Raw genomic sequence first — 13825 nt, 5'->3', positions numbered from 1 at the left:
GGAAAGAGCTGGGGGAATCCTCAAAATTTGATCTTGGTGCAATGGGAAAATGTCTGTGGAATTTAGTGTCCTCCCTTCCAGTAGGAGGCTGACCCAGGATATTCCTAAAGTCTCTCTCACCACCAAACTTCTGTGACTACCTTGATGACAGGCAAAACTAGGAGTTGGGATTTCAGAGCTGCGTGGTCTGAGACCAGCCCGGTGACCTCATGGGCCTTTGCATCTGTGGATGGGGCTGGGGGAGGTACCTCGCTCTTGGGAGGCTTCTCAGGTTATCACAGAATGGAAAGGACTTGCCAGAACTTCTGTCCCAGCTTCACCGTGGACTCGCTCTCCAGAAAGAAGCAGCTTTGGTTGCTGAATTTGCAAATCTAAATATAACACCCATAATGCCACAGAAAGGCTGGCCTCGAGGAAATGGGGCATGAGGAAGCCAGGCCAGGGCTAGAAGAGGCTGTGGAAAGGACGGAGGAGGGAAGCTGGTGATAGGACAAGGTCTGCTGCATGCAAAAAACAGAATACTCACTAAAAAGTGGCATTCTGTTTCAAAATGACGGTCGGTAGCCAGACTTCAGTTTTGAGTTGGAAGTTATCCAAAAGGAAGATATTTTGTGTGAATCAGAGAATTCCTACCCCCCCCACCCACCTGTCTCTCTCTGTCCTCTGGTCTGATATAAGTCATAGGTTTCTGTCATGTGATATGGTGGCAGAAGGGACCTTCCTACTGCATTACCAGACACAGGGTTTGTGTTCAGGGTAGCTCTGGATCCACACATGCCCTACTCAGTCTGCACTCACTGAATATTTGTGGAGTAAATAAGACAAATACATGTCTTACATAAAACAAATAATACTATTAAACTTTAAGGGGGAGGCCCCCCAAGTCAGTAAATCAAGAAATAATATTTTCACGTAATATTTAAAAAATCAAAATTAATGCAAAAAATTCCATGATGAACAAAATATTGACATTTTAAATGAAGAGAGGACCAGGGCTACTGACATGACGCTCTGTTCCAGCACAGTCCTCTGTGAGAACTGTTGGCCTTGTGGCCATCAATTCTCTCTTTTGCCCAGCTGAGACCCTGAAGGCCACTCCTAGTGTTACCCCACTATTTTGGGGATCCCACTGCTGTGGGCTTGGGCCAGGGCCCAGCAGAGTTGCCTTCCTACTGGTCTCTGAGTCACCAGTGTCACCATGCCCAGGCCCTCCTCCATTCTTCCACCCTAATCATGACACTCCTCTGAGTAAAGGTTTCCAAAGGCTTCCTGTTGCCCATAAACTCCATCTCCTTGGCCTGACTAACAAGGTCCTTGGCTCCCTGTATCCCCCCAACCCAGCCTCAGCTTTGACCGCACCTTCCCCCTATACCCCCAATTCCTGGCACTTTCAGCTTCTCACTAGACCCCAAACATCTCAGACAATTTCCTCTGAGCCTTTGTAGTTGCTGTTCCCACTACCTAGCTGCTGTTCCTCACTCTTCTGCCTGGTGAATTTTTATTTTCCCATCAAGATCCAGCTCTCAGCTCACTTCATCTTAAAAACCTCAAAGCAGTCACTCCCTTTTTAGGATTCTTACAGCTCTCTGATCTTCCCTGTTCCCAGCAAAGAATTATGAGTAGTTTTCACTTGTCATCTATCTGTATCACATGAATTTTAAAAAATTAGCTGTATTACTTTCATAAACTGAACAAAAAAACTATTTTCAGTTTAGGACCAAAAAACAGTTTAAGATATAAAATACAAAAGATGTCATGTGAACCAAGTCATAATTCAAAAATTGCTATAGCACTGGAGATTAAATGACTAACTACCACCTGAGTGCTATGAATTCAGGATATATAGAAATATAATTTAGAGCTGCGAAAGACTTGAATGTCCGTGTAATCCAGCCTTCTCATTTTACAGGAGAAAATGAAGCATTAAGTGTGACAAGAATTGCTCAGATTTGCACAGCCAGGAAGCTTCAGAGATTAGAGTAGAATCTGCATCTCTAGACCCTCAATCCAGTGCTCTTTCCTTAAGTGGCCTCCCTTCCTGTGCCCAAGAAATGATCTGTAAGGGGAAAGGGATGACTTGAGCTGGGCCATGGGCTGGTGGGATGGAATGGGAACAATTGTGGGTTCATAACACTGGGTTAATTATGTCTAAAATGTTTGGTGTCCAAATTTTGAAGGCCTTTGAATGCCAAGCTAATGAGTTTTTACCTTCTCCCGCAAGCAACAGGGAGGTACCAAAGACTATTCATGAGTGGAATGACATGATAAAAGCAATTTAAGAAAATGAACATGGGGAAGGGGAGAGACTGAAGGTAGGGAGACAAGATGGGGGACCACAGAGGAATGAATAAAGAAGATGTGGTACATATATACAATGGAATTTTACTCAGCCATAAAAAGAATGAAATAGGGCTTCCCTGGTGGCGCAGTGGTTAACAATCCGCCTGCCAATGCAGGGGACATGTACAATCTCTGGCCCGGGAAGATCCCACATGCTGCAGAGCAACTAAGCCTGCGCATCACAACTACTGCCTGCACTCTAGAGCCTGTGCTCTGAAACAAGAGAAGCCATTGCAATGAGAAGCCCACGCACTGCAATGAAGAGTAGCCCCTGCTTGCCTCAACTAGAGAAAGCCCATGCACAGCAACGAAGACCCAAAACAGCCAAAAATAAAAAACAAATAAATAAATAAATTTATTTTAAAAAAAGAACGAAATAATGCCATTTGCAGCAACATGGATGGGCCTAGAGATTGTCATACTGAGTGAAGTAAGTCAGACAGAGAGAGAGAGAAATACCGTATGATATCGCTTATATGAGGAATCTAAAGAAAAATGATACAAGTGAACTTATTTACAAAACAGAAACAGACTCATAGACTTGGAGAGTGAACTTGTGGTTGCCGAGGGGGAAGCGGGGGGCGGGGGGGAATAGTTAGGGGGTTTGGGATTGACATGTACACACTGCTGTATTAAAAGTGGATGACCAGCGGGGACCTACTGTATGGCACAGGGAACTCTGCTCAATGTTATGTGGCGACCTGAATGGGAGGAGAAATTGAAAAGGAGTGGATACATGCGTATGTATAACTGAGTTGCTTTGCTGTACACCTGAAACTAGCACAACTTGTTAATCAACTATACTCCAGTATAAAATAAAAAGTTAAAAACAAAAGATGAGGGACCACTGGCATAGTCCGTCATCCATGAGATCATAATGGCTGTAGCTGAAGGAGTGGACAGGAGGGTACAGAGATAGGTAAGATGCATCTAAAGATGAATTGTTGTAACTGGTGAGAGGAGATGAATAGTCAGTGAGAGAGAGAAAAAGTTAAAAAAAAAAAAAAGCTTGGAAATTTCAAGCCTGAAGATCCAAGAACACCAGATTATTTAATTACTTGCTAAATTTAATAACAAAAATAAAATATACCATAAAATGATTAGTACCATCTTAAAAAAGAAATCCAGAGTCAATAATGAGATCATTTAAACTCCTGTAAAAGGGGGAAGTCAGCTAAAGAATCAGCAGACCTAGTGATGACAGTTACATTTAAAAAAAATCCATTCATAGCATGAAGCAGTTAAGAGACTGGATGTTCTCTTTGCCTCTCAATATACCAAGGACAATATTAGAGGTATTTCTACACCGATTTGATCTAAGAAACATATAAGTTGGAGAGACCAGGCCAGTTGTGAGGAGAGCACAGGTAGATGTCCTAAGGCTACCCAAACAAGTAGGTGTAGATAATTCACAGGCAGTCACCCTCGCAGTTCCGGGAACTCAGGGTGAGACTGAGTAACTCTCAGCCAAGAGTAACAAAAAGCCAGGCTTGATTCAATAGACATTGGGGTGCTGCAGGCCCTTGAGGAGGGAGTGGCCTGGTGAAAGCTGGGTTTTAGAAACATTAGCTGAAGAGGCCCTGACAAAGCTTCAGAGCATGGATTGGAGAGGTACACTGGCAGAGGCAGCTTTTTCCTGGTGCAAACGGACAGCTGTAGCCGTGGATCTTGGCTGCAGAAGGACCAGCCCCGCACATACTGAAAGGATGAAACTCCAGAACTGGGCTTGAGGTTAAGATGTGGGGGGTGAAGAAAGAGGAAGGAGTTGCCTGCTCTTTTTGTTTGTGAAGAGTTGCTTGAATACGAAACCCTCTTTAATCCATTCCTAAATCCAGATTAAATAGGGATTTTCTCAGATTAGCATTGCTTTACATTCCACTTTTTCTAGAAAAACAGAGTGAAAAAAAATACACTAAAACCTGCCTTTTCATGGTTCTCTGTGAGTGCACTAAGAAGCTAAAAGGAAAACAGGATGTTTTCTGATTTTTTTTCTACTAAACTTTAAAAAAAGCACTTCTTGCAGATGAAAGCATCTTTTAAATCATGTCCTGTATATAATAAAAATTATTAGAAAGGTTTTTAGTGAAATATGTCTGTTTTTGGACTACTCTTTGCTGATCTGCCACGTGCAGCTGCCTTCCCGGTGCCCCCCACCCCAATCCCAGCCCTAGTGGAGCTCTGCATCCCACCAATCCATCCTTCCATGCCAATCAGCCATGTCAGGTTGGGGAGTGTTCTCAGTCAACCCTCCCTGCCACTACCAAAAAAAAAAAACCCCACAGTAACAACAATAATAATAAAACCCAATTCTGGAGTACCTTCCGGCCTGGAGGAAATCTACCCAAGTTCATCTACAATGAACATCTATTGCATACAGCTGCCATTAACAGTCTCATACAAAATAGTTTCACTGCCCTAAAAATCCCATGTTCCCTAAAAATCCTTTCCTCTTCCTGAGCTCCTAACAAACGTGTCTCCGTGGTTTTGCCTTTTCCAGATTCCAGGTGGAATCATACAGTATGTAGTCCTTTCAGATTGTATTCTTTTACTTAGCACACATTACATTTTAAATCAGAAATCATCAGAAGTTAAAAATTGTACAGCCTGTGTAACCAGCCACTACTTACCTGTGAGTCCAAAAAAGAAAAGAAAAATGGTTATCTTTTGCCATTCAAATCATAGTAGCCCTAGCCCACTTTGACAGACTTCCTTCCCCTGGGATTCTGAGTGTCCTGGGGCTGCTTGCACGTCCCACATCTCTACTCTGGCTCTTGCTTGTGTCCAGATCCATTCACCAGTCTCTAGGAGCCATTCTCTGGTGCAGAGGGTATCTTCTAGGTTCCATCTGGATTTCTTGGGCTCCTTCCACCTCTTTCCACCAACCCATCCCTTATTTCCCCACAGTCCTAACAGAGTTAATAAGACTTCACTGAAGTTTGAGGAATAACAGAAGGGAAGTATAACACAAAGAATGATACATATTTGCTACTAGTCAAGGCTTCGCTTAGTGTCCTGGACCCTTCCTCAGGTCCTCCCTGCTTTGCTCCCAGCCAGAGACCACTTCAAGTGCCAGCTCACCTCTGCATCACGAGAATGAACGCTACTAGAGGTCAACTCAACCTGTAGTCCAGGGACCAGCAACCAGGAGGCCCCAGGAAGACAGGAAACATCCCGGTACCAGAGCCCAAGACCTGCCAACCACATCCTCATTTTCTTCACTGCCGGTTTCTGGACTGGAGTTTTCGCAGGATGAGTGACAGCAAGGACAGCTCATCCCCCACAGATAGGGCTATGGTTTTGTCTTCATCCCAATGCCACCACATTCCGTGCTATTCCGTGTTAGAGCACCATATGAGGAATGGCAAAATCCCAGCCATAACACTCCGCTCAGAGCAGGTCCAGTTGCTTCTGGATTACTGCACAGTGTCAGGGGCACATCCTTCCTGTAGCCCCTTTATCTCCACTCTGCAGCTTTTACAAACTGTGGCTCAAGAAGAAAGTGTGTGACTATAAGAAAAATAAAAATACACAGGCACAAGGTAGTCTAAATTCCCACAGAGAAAAATCAAGTCCCATAAAGAAGTGACAGTCTGGTAAAGAATACGTCCAAATTAGGTTAACAAACTGACCACTCAGCTTCTCTGTCTGAAACTTTGCACGGGGTTAACAAGGATTTTAATTTTCCTCAAGCAGGTATTTGCTTTACTTGACACAACTAAGAGACCCACAGTGGGAAAAGGTATGATCCATCACAGTTGAGCCCAAAGGGTGGGCTTCTGAGCAGTAGAGTCAGCATCACCTGGGAACTTGCTAGAAATGCAAATTCTCCAGCCCCACCTAGATGTACCCAATCAGAAACTCCGGGGGTGGAGTGAAACTCTGGGTTTCAAAGGGCCTCCAGGTGATTCCGGTGCAGTTTGGTGTGAGGACCATGGGTCTATCAGATTCTAAAGTAAGCTGCTTCTTTGAAGGCAAAAAACTGCTGGTAACTTTCAAATGATGATTTTTCCTCTCTTAGGACCTCATGGGATCTAAATTTGTTGAGATCCAGGCTCAGCCAGGGCCACACTGCTACAGTGTGTTGTTAAATAAGTTTGTTGATATTAACTCAAAACCTTGAAAAAAAAATTAAAACAATGACAAAGGAGAGAATATAAAATTCAATTTGGTTTATACAAGAATAATAAATATAATTATTTATATTACCTTCTCACCATTTTTAAATGCCTAAATGCCATACTGCTTAAAAATTGCATATTAATATTGTTTTAAAATGTGTATTAGATAAGCTATGAACTTTGTTTTATTTTGTTACGTACACATGGCTGTCTCTTCACAACTTTAAAAAATTAGAACATTGTGATCCTATTATTCATTCCCCCAACCATGGAAGGATATCTCAGAAACGAATAATCAAAGTGCAGCTTTTTTATGCCTTACCTATTTTCACCCACACACAACTTATCACGGTGAAACAACTGATGCTCAGCTCGAGAGCATCCTCTCCTGAAACAGTCCAGTTGCACATTTCTTTGCTATTGCATATCCTTCAAGTTGTGGTAGAGGAAAAAATGTGCTCCAAAATGGAGCAGAAGATACTAGAGGGCAGCAAATGCTGTGCATCACACAGTGTATGAAGAGTTGATAAAAGCTGAGAGCATTACCACATTTTCTTGGTTTGGGGGACACTGACTTATAAGGTAACCTAAGTTTGGCAGCTGTAACTGAGCAGTCTGTGGACGTCAGGATTTGTGTGAATGAGATGCAGAGGGAGGAGAAAATTTCAACGATTTACCATAGTTATAGATTATAATTATTTTAATAATCTATAATTAAAAGTAATTAGGAAATGCCAAGAAGCATCAGCTACCAAGTTGAACAAACGACAAAATTACATCAAACTTTTTTGCAACTATTTGTAACATCTGTTTGTCTACGCCTACAACAAAGTCACTTATGCAAATCAGCCTCTGGCTCCCTATTACTCTGCCTGTGTCCCACTCTTGACAGACCTCTGATAGGATCCTTCACTCTGGCTCATTTTGGCCTTTTACCCCTTTAGGCATTAACTTAGGCTAAAGACTTTCCACTTGGTTACAGTCAGCTTATAACCAGAGGTGCCCTCTGCTCTCCACTTGAAATTATTCAAGTTCTTTCCAATCAATCCGTTTCAACCTCTCTCTCAATCTCACTTCCTCTCTACTCCCAGACCTCCTGTTTTTCATTTTCACTCATTCCTCTATCTCACAGATTCTCTATAGTGCCTCTGGTAAAGGAGAAAAGGGTTTGCACAGGACGTACGTGAACAAATTCTAGAATACTGTATGGTTCTGAGGTAACTCAAGAGTCCAGCTTGAAGGACCCTCTGTGTGTCTCTGATGGGCCAGTTGGTCCTCTTCTCTCTCATCCATCCTTCTCTCTCTGCCGCTGAGCCTGGTGCTTTGCTGAGCTCTCACACATATGGAGTCAACATGCCCAGCCTCCCTAACTAGCGATATAAGATGTGGCCTCATTTCCTTTGTTACCCAAATTATGACTTGCACTGACCTTCCCATATCTGAACTTGGGCCCCTCAGTGGGTCCCCCAGTTATGTAAATGATTCCCCAAGATGCAGCCTTAAGGATATCCTGAAAGAAGTCTCTCTTCTCTTTCTACTCCACTCTCCAGCCTGTCCTCCCTCTGCACTCCACCGCTCCTTGCCAATGGGACGCACTCTTCCCCACAGCCCAACCAAGGCTGGGCTGCAGATCCTGACAGGATACTACTGAAGATTCAGAGACAATAAAGAGAGTTATCTCGTTGAAAATGGCTACTGATGGCGTTGTGGATGGCTCTTCTCAACGCAGAGGCCCAGACCCAGTCTCAGGTTCAGGGCTACCGCCCCACCCCTCCAGCTCCCCACCATTGAAAACCCCTCAGGTTTGTCTCTGCTTTTCAGGTCTCCAGGTCCTCACAGTGATTAGACCTAGAAGGGAAGAGAGCTCCCCCAAATCCCCAGTCTAACTTCCCACTTCTTGTATGACAATCTCCCTTTTCTTAAGGTTGTTGAGAGAGGGAATGTCTATCACTTATGCAATAAATCTCCCGCCATTTCCTTGATGCCCAATGGCCCTCGGGAAACAACTACAGCAGAACATCAGCACAGGAGAGTTAGCCTGAAATGAACACTTAGTGGAGGATGCAAACAGGCCAGGCCAGGCGGAGTTCCTCTGACAAGCTGTCCTCTCATCCTCTCAACTGCTCCATCCCTACACCGGAAAACTTTGCAGCATATGAGTCATAAATCCATACGTTGTCCAAGAGACTAGTTCTCCCAGATTCCAATTCCAATCAATGGGGTTTCCTAGACCTATGCTAAGCCTAATTATGCACCACCCTTCACATCAGCTAACAGAGGGCTTAGCTCCCAAAGTGAAAAGAATCTGCATTTTTAATGGAAAAAGTCCATTTTCTTCTAGAACAATGGCTATATACAAGTTTATGTTTCATTAACTAAAGGGCCCAATGAAATAGTTTTCTCAGAACAAAGGAAAAGCTTGCCTGGAAGGTAAATTCAAATATGTTACTCTTTCAAGGCAGAACCGTGTGAAATTTTATTTAGATATATTTTAAGTTAGAAAATCATTATGAAGAAAACAAAACATGGTCCTATACTCTGACCCTTTTTCTAATTTGTAAACTTTTCTAATTACAATTAGCTTTGAAAACCATTGAACAACTTCTTGCATATCCTTCTAAAAAGTTATGCCCATATCAGCACACATGTATGTATGTCTTTTTTTTCCCCACAAAAAATGTATGCATGTTCTGAATTTTCCTTCTTTCTTTTCTTTCTCCTCATCCTCCATTTTCATTTAACTTAATAATATCTCGAGTATTTTTACATATCAGCAATATAGATGTATTTTTTTAAGGTCTGTGGTATTCCATTTATGGTTTTATCAACGTGTATTTAACTAGTTCCCTTTTAATGATAAATGGGCATTTAGGTTGTTTCCAGGTGTTTTTAGTGGGAAAGGCAGGAAGGATTAGGGTTATTACACATAATTCTGGAATAAACATGCTGATATGTATAATGTTTGTATAGTTTGTGACTATGTTCATAAGGTAAATTCCTAGCAGTGGAATTTCCCGGTCAAAAGGCATGGTGGTTTTACATTTTGACAGATATTGATTGTAATAATTTATATTCCCAAGAATATCTGTATTCTCATATACTTGTCAACCCTGGGGATTATTATGCTTATTAAGTTTTGCCCGTCTGATAGGCAGAACATGATATCTCATTGTTTCCATTTAGATTTCTTTAAATATAAGTGATGTTAAATAACTTTTCATTGGTCTGTTGGCCACTGGTATTTTTTTTCTGTTAGCTTTGCGTTCACATCTTTTGCTCATTTTCCTATCACATTTTTAAACTTTTTTTACTGAGTTGTAAGATTTCTTTGTTAATCAAAACATGTAGTTCTTATTATTATGTGTTGCAAATATGTCTTCCAGCATGGCATTTATCTTTCGATTTTGTGCATATTACTTTTTGTTGTGCAGAAGTTTCAGATATCTGTGCAATTTTCCAGATTCTACCTAGTAAAGTTAACCAAGAAAAAAAAAATCTTGAGGCTGATTTCTGTCTATACTGTGTCATTCAAGGTAGCTGCATCCTTGCAATGTTGATGCTCCGAGGACAATAAGTGATAAACAGTGAGGCTTATGATAGCTCACATGTCTCCTCAGAACAGACATTCTGTACTGATCTGAGAATCAGAATTCCTCTTACAGCCTGAGACTGACCCAGACTTCAACGGGTCGGGGCATGGTCCAGTGACCACACTCCTTATAGAATCAGTCACACCTTCCCTCTGCTCAAGTAGAAAATGGTCAACTTAATGAAATCCAATATAATTCATGCTGTTTGGGGGTTTATGGTAAGGTTTTTCTCTCTCTCTCTCTCCTTTTTTTATACTCAAGAAGGAGAGAAGACTTTTTAAAAAATCAACCTAGTTGTTAATATTTTATGTTTAATTTCATTTCTTACAGGCAGCTTCAAAAAATGGTTCATGACATCAAGAACAATGAAGGTGGAATAATGAACAAGATCAAAAAGTAAGTTAGATGCCATAGCACTATGTGAGCACTTATTTATGTAAATAACATCTTATGTCAGCCTGCACTAAGTGAAAGAACACAAAACTTCCCTGTTACCCGAGTGATGAGTTGCAACCTCTTTAGCATGTGACACTTTCTTACTCATGTCTAGAGTCATGGTGGTCAGACCCACATTCAGGAAACATGGTGAATGAGTGGGTGGTACTCAGGCACCTTGCTTTTCTCTCTCACTGCTGGAAAGCTGAGCTATGCCATGCAAGGTGCCTGGCAAACATCAAAAGAGACCTTTATAGAAGCAGGACAATCAGCTTCTCTGACCACTTAGCTAAGGGTCACTAGGACACACTTGGAGAAATCCAAAAGAGGAGTTGCAAAACACAGCCTGACTTCTTTAGGATGCCATAACTGTTTCCATATTTTGATTTCTGCTTTTTCAATTATGACCTTAAAATGGAGTTTTCAGCTGGCACTTGGAGAAGGTAAGTTAGAATTCCAAACCTTCCTGCACACACAGACACACACACAAGCCCCTAAGGTTCTTTTTGTTGTTTTTTAGAGAATAGAAATTGTACGTTGTACATACCAGCATTTGCCACTCAAAATCTAAGTCAAGAGGAAAGGGGAAATGGTATTCTGTTAAGATTTTGTTTAAGGCTTTTTTGTTTTTGTTTTTATGAAAGTAATACAGATTCACCACGAAAAAAAAAATCAAAGAGTTCAGAATTGTACAAAGTCAAAATCTCTCACTTTCTCCTATCCCCACCCTAACCCACTCCCCAGAAATGGACACAGCATGAGTGAATTTGGTTTATATATCTACATGTGTATGTTTACACACTCACATACACACATTGACATAGATATAGTACATACATTTTCATCATGAGTGGCATCATACCACATTCTACCAACTTGTTTTGTTGGTTTTAATTAATGCTAAATCACGGACATCTTTCTTTGTTAGTATGTAAAAATAACGATATACCTTTTTTTTAAAGTTTATTTATTTATTTATTTTTGGCTGCTTTAGGTCTTCATGCTGCGCACGGGCTTTCTCTAGTTATGGCGAGTGGGGCTACTCTTCGTTGCGGTGCATGGGCTTCTCATTGTGGTGGCTTCTCTTGTTGCGGAGCATGGGCTCTAGGCACGTGGGCTTCAGTAGTTGTGGCTCGCGGGCTCAGGAGCTATGGCTCATGGGCTCTAGAGCGCAGGCTCAGAAGTTGTGTCGCATGGGCTTAGTTGCTCTGCAGCACGTGGGATCTTCCCGGACCAGAGCTTGAACACTGCATTGGCAGGCAGATTCTCAACCACTGTGCCACCAGGGAAGCCCACCATATACCTTTTAAACAGATAATTAATAGTCTACTATAAATATATTATCATTCATTTAACCAGCTACATATTGATGGACATTTTTTAAAGTGGGAGTAGGAGTTTAAACATACATTTTGGGGGCCAATTTGATAATATCTATCAAAATTTTGTGGCCATTTCTTTTAGTTTACCTGTCACAAATAATACTTCAGTAAATAGCCTTTGTAGACTTTGAATGTACCAGAAAGCTAAATTCCTGAACTGAAATTTCTAGTTTCTGGGTGGAAGGATTTGTGCCCTTGAAATTTTGCTTTATATTGCCAAATTGCTGTCCAAAAATTTTGTACCACTAATAGTGGATAAAATTTCATTTCCTTGTGCCCTCAGAACAAAGTATCATTTTAAAATTTTTTTTTATTTTTCTGTCTTTGCTAAACTTAAGAGTAAGAAATCAGGGACTTCCCTAGTGGAGCAGTGGTTAAGAATCTGCCTGCCAATGCAGGGGAAACGAGTTCGAGCCCTGGTCTAGGAAGATCCCACATGTCACAGAGCAACTAAGACCATGCGCCACAACTACTGAGCCTGTGCCCTAGAGCCTGCATGCTGCAGCTACTGAAGCCTGTGTGTGCAATTACTGAAGCCTGCGCACCTAGAGTCTGTGTTTTGCAACAAGAGAAGCCACCACGAGAAGCTTGCGCACAGCAGAGTAGCCACCGTTCGCCACAACTAGAGAAAGCCTGCACGCAGCAACGAAGACCCAATGCAGCCAAAAAACAAATAAAAATTTTAAAAAAAAAGAGTAAGAAATCACTTTTTGTGGTGTTTTTAGGCTATAAAATGTAAACGAATTTCAATATGTATAACTGATCATCATAAAATAGTTAAAATGGTCTTCTGCTTGTGGGGCAATTGTCACCTCATACAGGAGAAGAATTTGTCTTCGTGTTCTGTCCTATGATGGGGAGAGGTGTGTGATTATTTTCATTTCTTATTTCTGATATATATAGAATCTCATTGAAATGAGAGAACCCTGCTAGTCATTGTTTTAATTATCCCACAGATTAATTATCCCACAGTTGCCAATTTTACAATACACCAATTCTCTCAATAATATGAAGTCTTTGTATAAAATGTCTTTTTATTCCGTGGCCAGTCATACTTAACAGAAGCCATGGAGCTCAAATTTTTCCATATAATTTCTACTTCATTCTGCCCATTATCCCTAAATGCACTTTTACTTGACAAACCATGTTTTCTTCTCAGCTTGGAAAATATGGCTGCCACAGTCATTACCCTGGGTGAAGTCAATGGCCCTTTGGGTCTAAGTGCCCCGAAGTTAAGCTTTCACTCGTAACCAAGCAACAAGCGCCACCTTGAAAGGAGAAAGCACAGTTGAGCACACTGGTTTCCTAACAGAAGAGCAGAACAGAGTTGTCACTGGTTCATGGCCAAATGAGAAAATAAGGACCTTGAAGTGTTGGGGGTTGGCACGCAGCTGCTGGCTGCTCAGTGAGGCCCAAACCACACCTCTTATTCCTGGTCGGTGTTCAGTGAACAACGGTAATCTCTTGAATCTGCCCTTTATTCTGAGATGATGACCTTCACACATTTGGGGGTATTAAAATACCCTTTCTTTTCTTTTTTGAAAGGAAGGCAATAACAAGTAATAGTTGGATTGTGTTTCTTGAAATCTTAATGTTCCACGAACAGACCTGGCACCAGATACACTTTTGTTTTTGTTTTTCTTCCCTTCATCACCTTGGACAATCTCTCTCTGGACCTCATCACAGGTCTAATGACAATGTCTTCCCAGCTCATCCTGCTGGCTTGCTGAGAATTAAATGAAATAACAAACAGGAGAGCCTTTGGGGAAACAAAAAGCAGAATTTCTAGGCAAATATAAATATTGTTATTTTTGCAACATTACAGTTCTGGTTTATAAGGCTTGTTTTTTGTAATCAGACATGATTTTCTGTACCACTTTCTTTCCCCAAAAATGAAATACGTTTTGTATGTAATGGTTACCTTATACACTGCTTATATAAAGAGATGTGATATTTTAGT

General features: G+C 41.4%; 1 protein-coding gene across 5 annotated transcripts in view; it reads left to right on the top strand.

Annotated features, from left to right (window-relative positions):
* Positions 1 to 13825, top strand: part of BLNK (B cell linker) — an 80167-nt gene that overhangs the window by 13177 nt on the left and 53165 nt on the right. For all 5 annotated transcript variants that reach the window (XM_007456181.1, XM_007456182.1, XM_007456185.1 and 2 more), the window contains exon 2: positions 10379 to 10444. In XM_007456181.1, coding sequence (XP_007456243.1) covers positions 10379 to 10444 — 66 coding nt within the window. The remainder of the gene's footprint in view (positions 1 to 10378; positions 10445 to 13825) is intronic.

This window comes from Lipotes vexillifer, unplaced genomic scaffold (genome assembly GCF_000442215.2).
Source record: "Lipotes vexillifer unplaced genomic scaffold, Lipotes_vexillifer_v1.1 scaffold184, whole genome shotgun sequence".
Lineage (NCBI taxonomy): Eukaryota > Metazoa > Chordata > Mammalia > Artiodactyla > Lipotidae > Lipotes > Lipotes vexillifer.
This window is presented reverse-complemented; position numbering and strand designations above follow the sequence as displayed.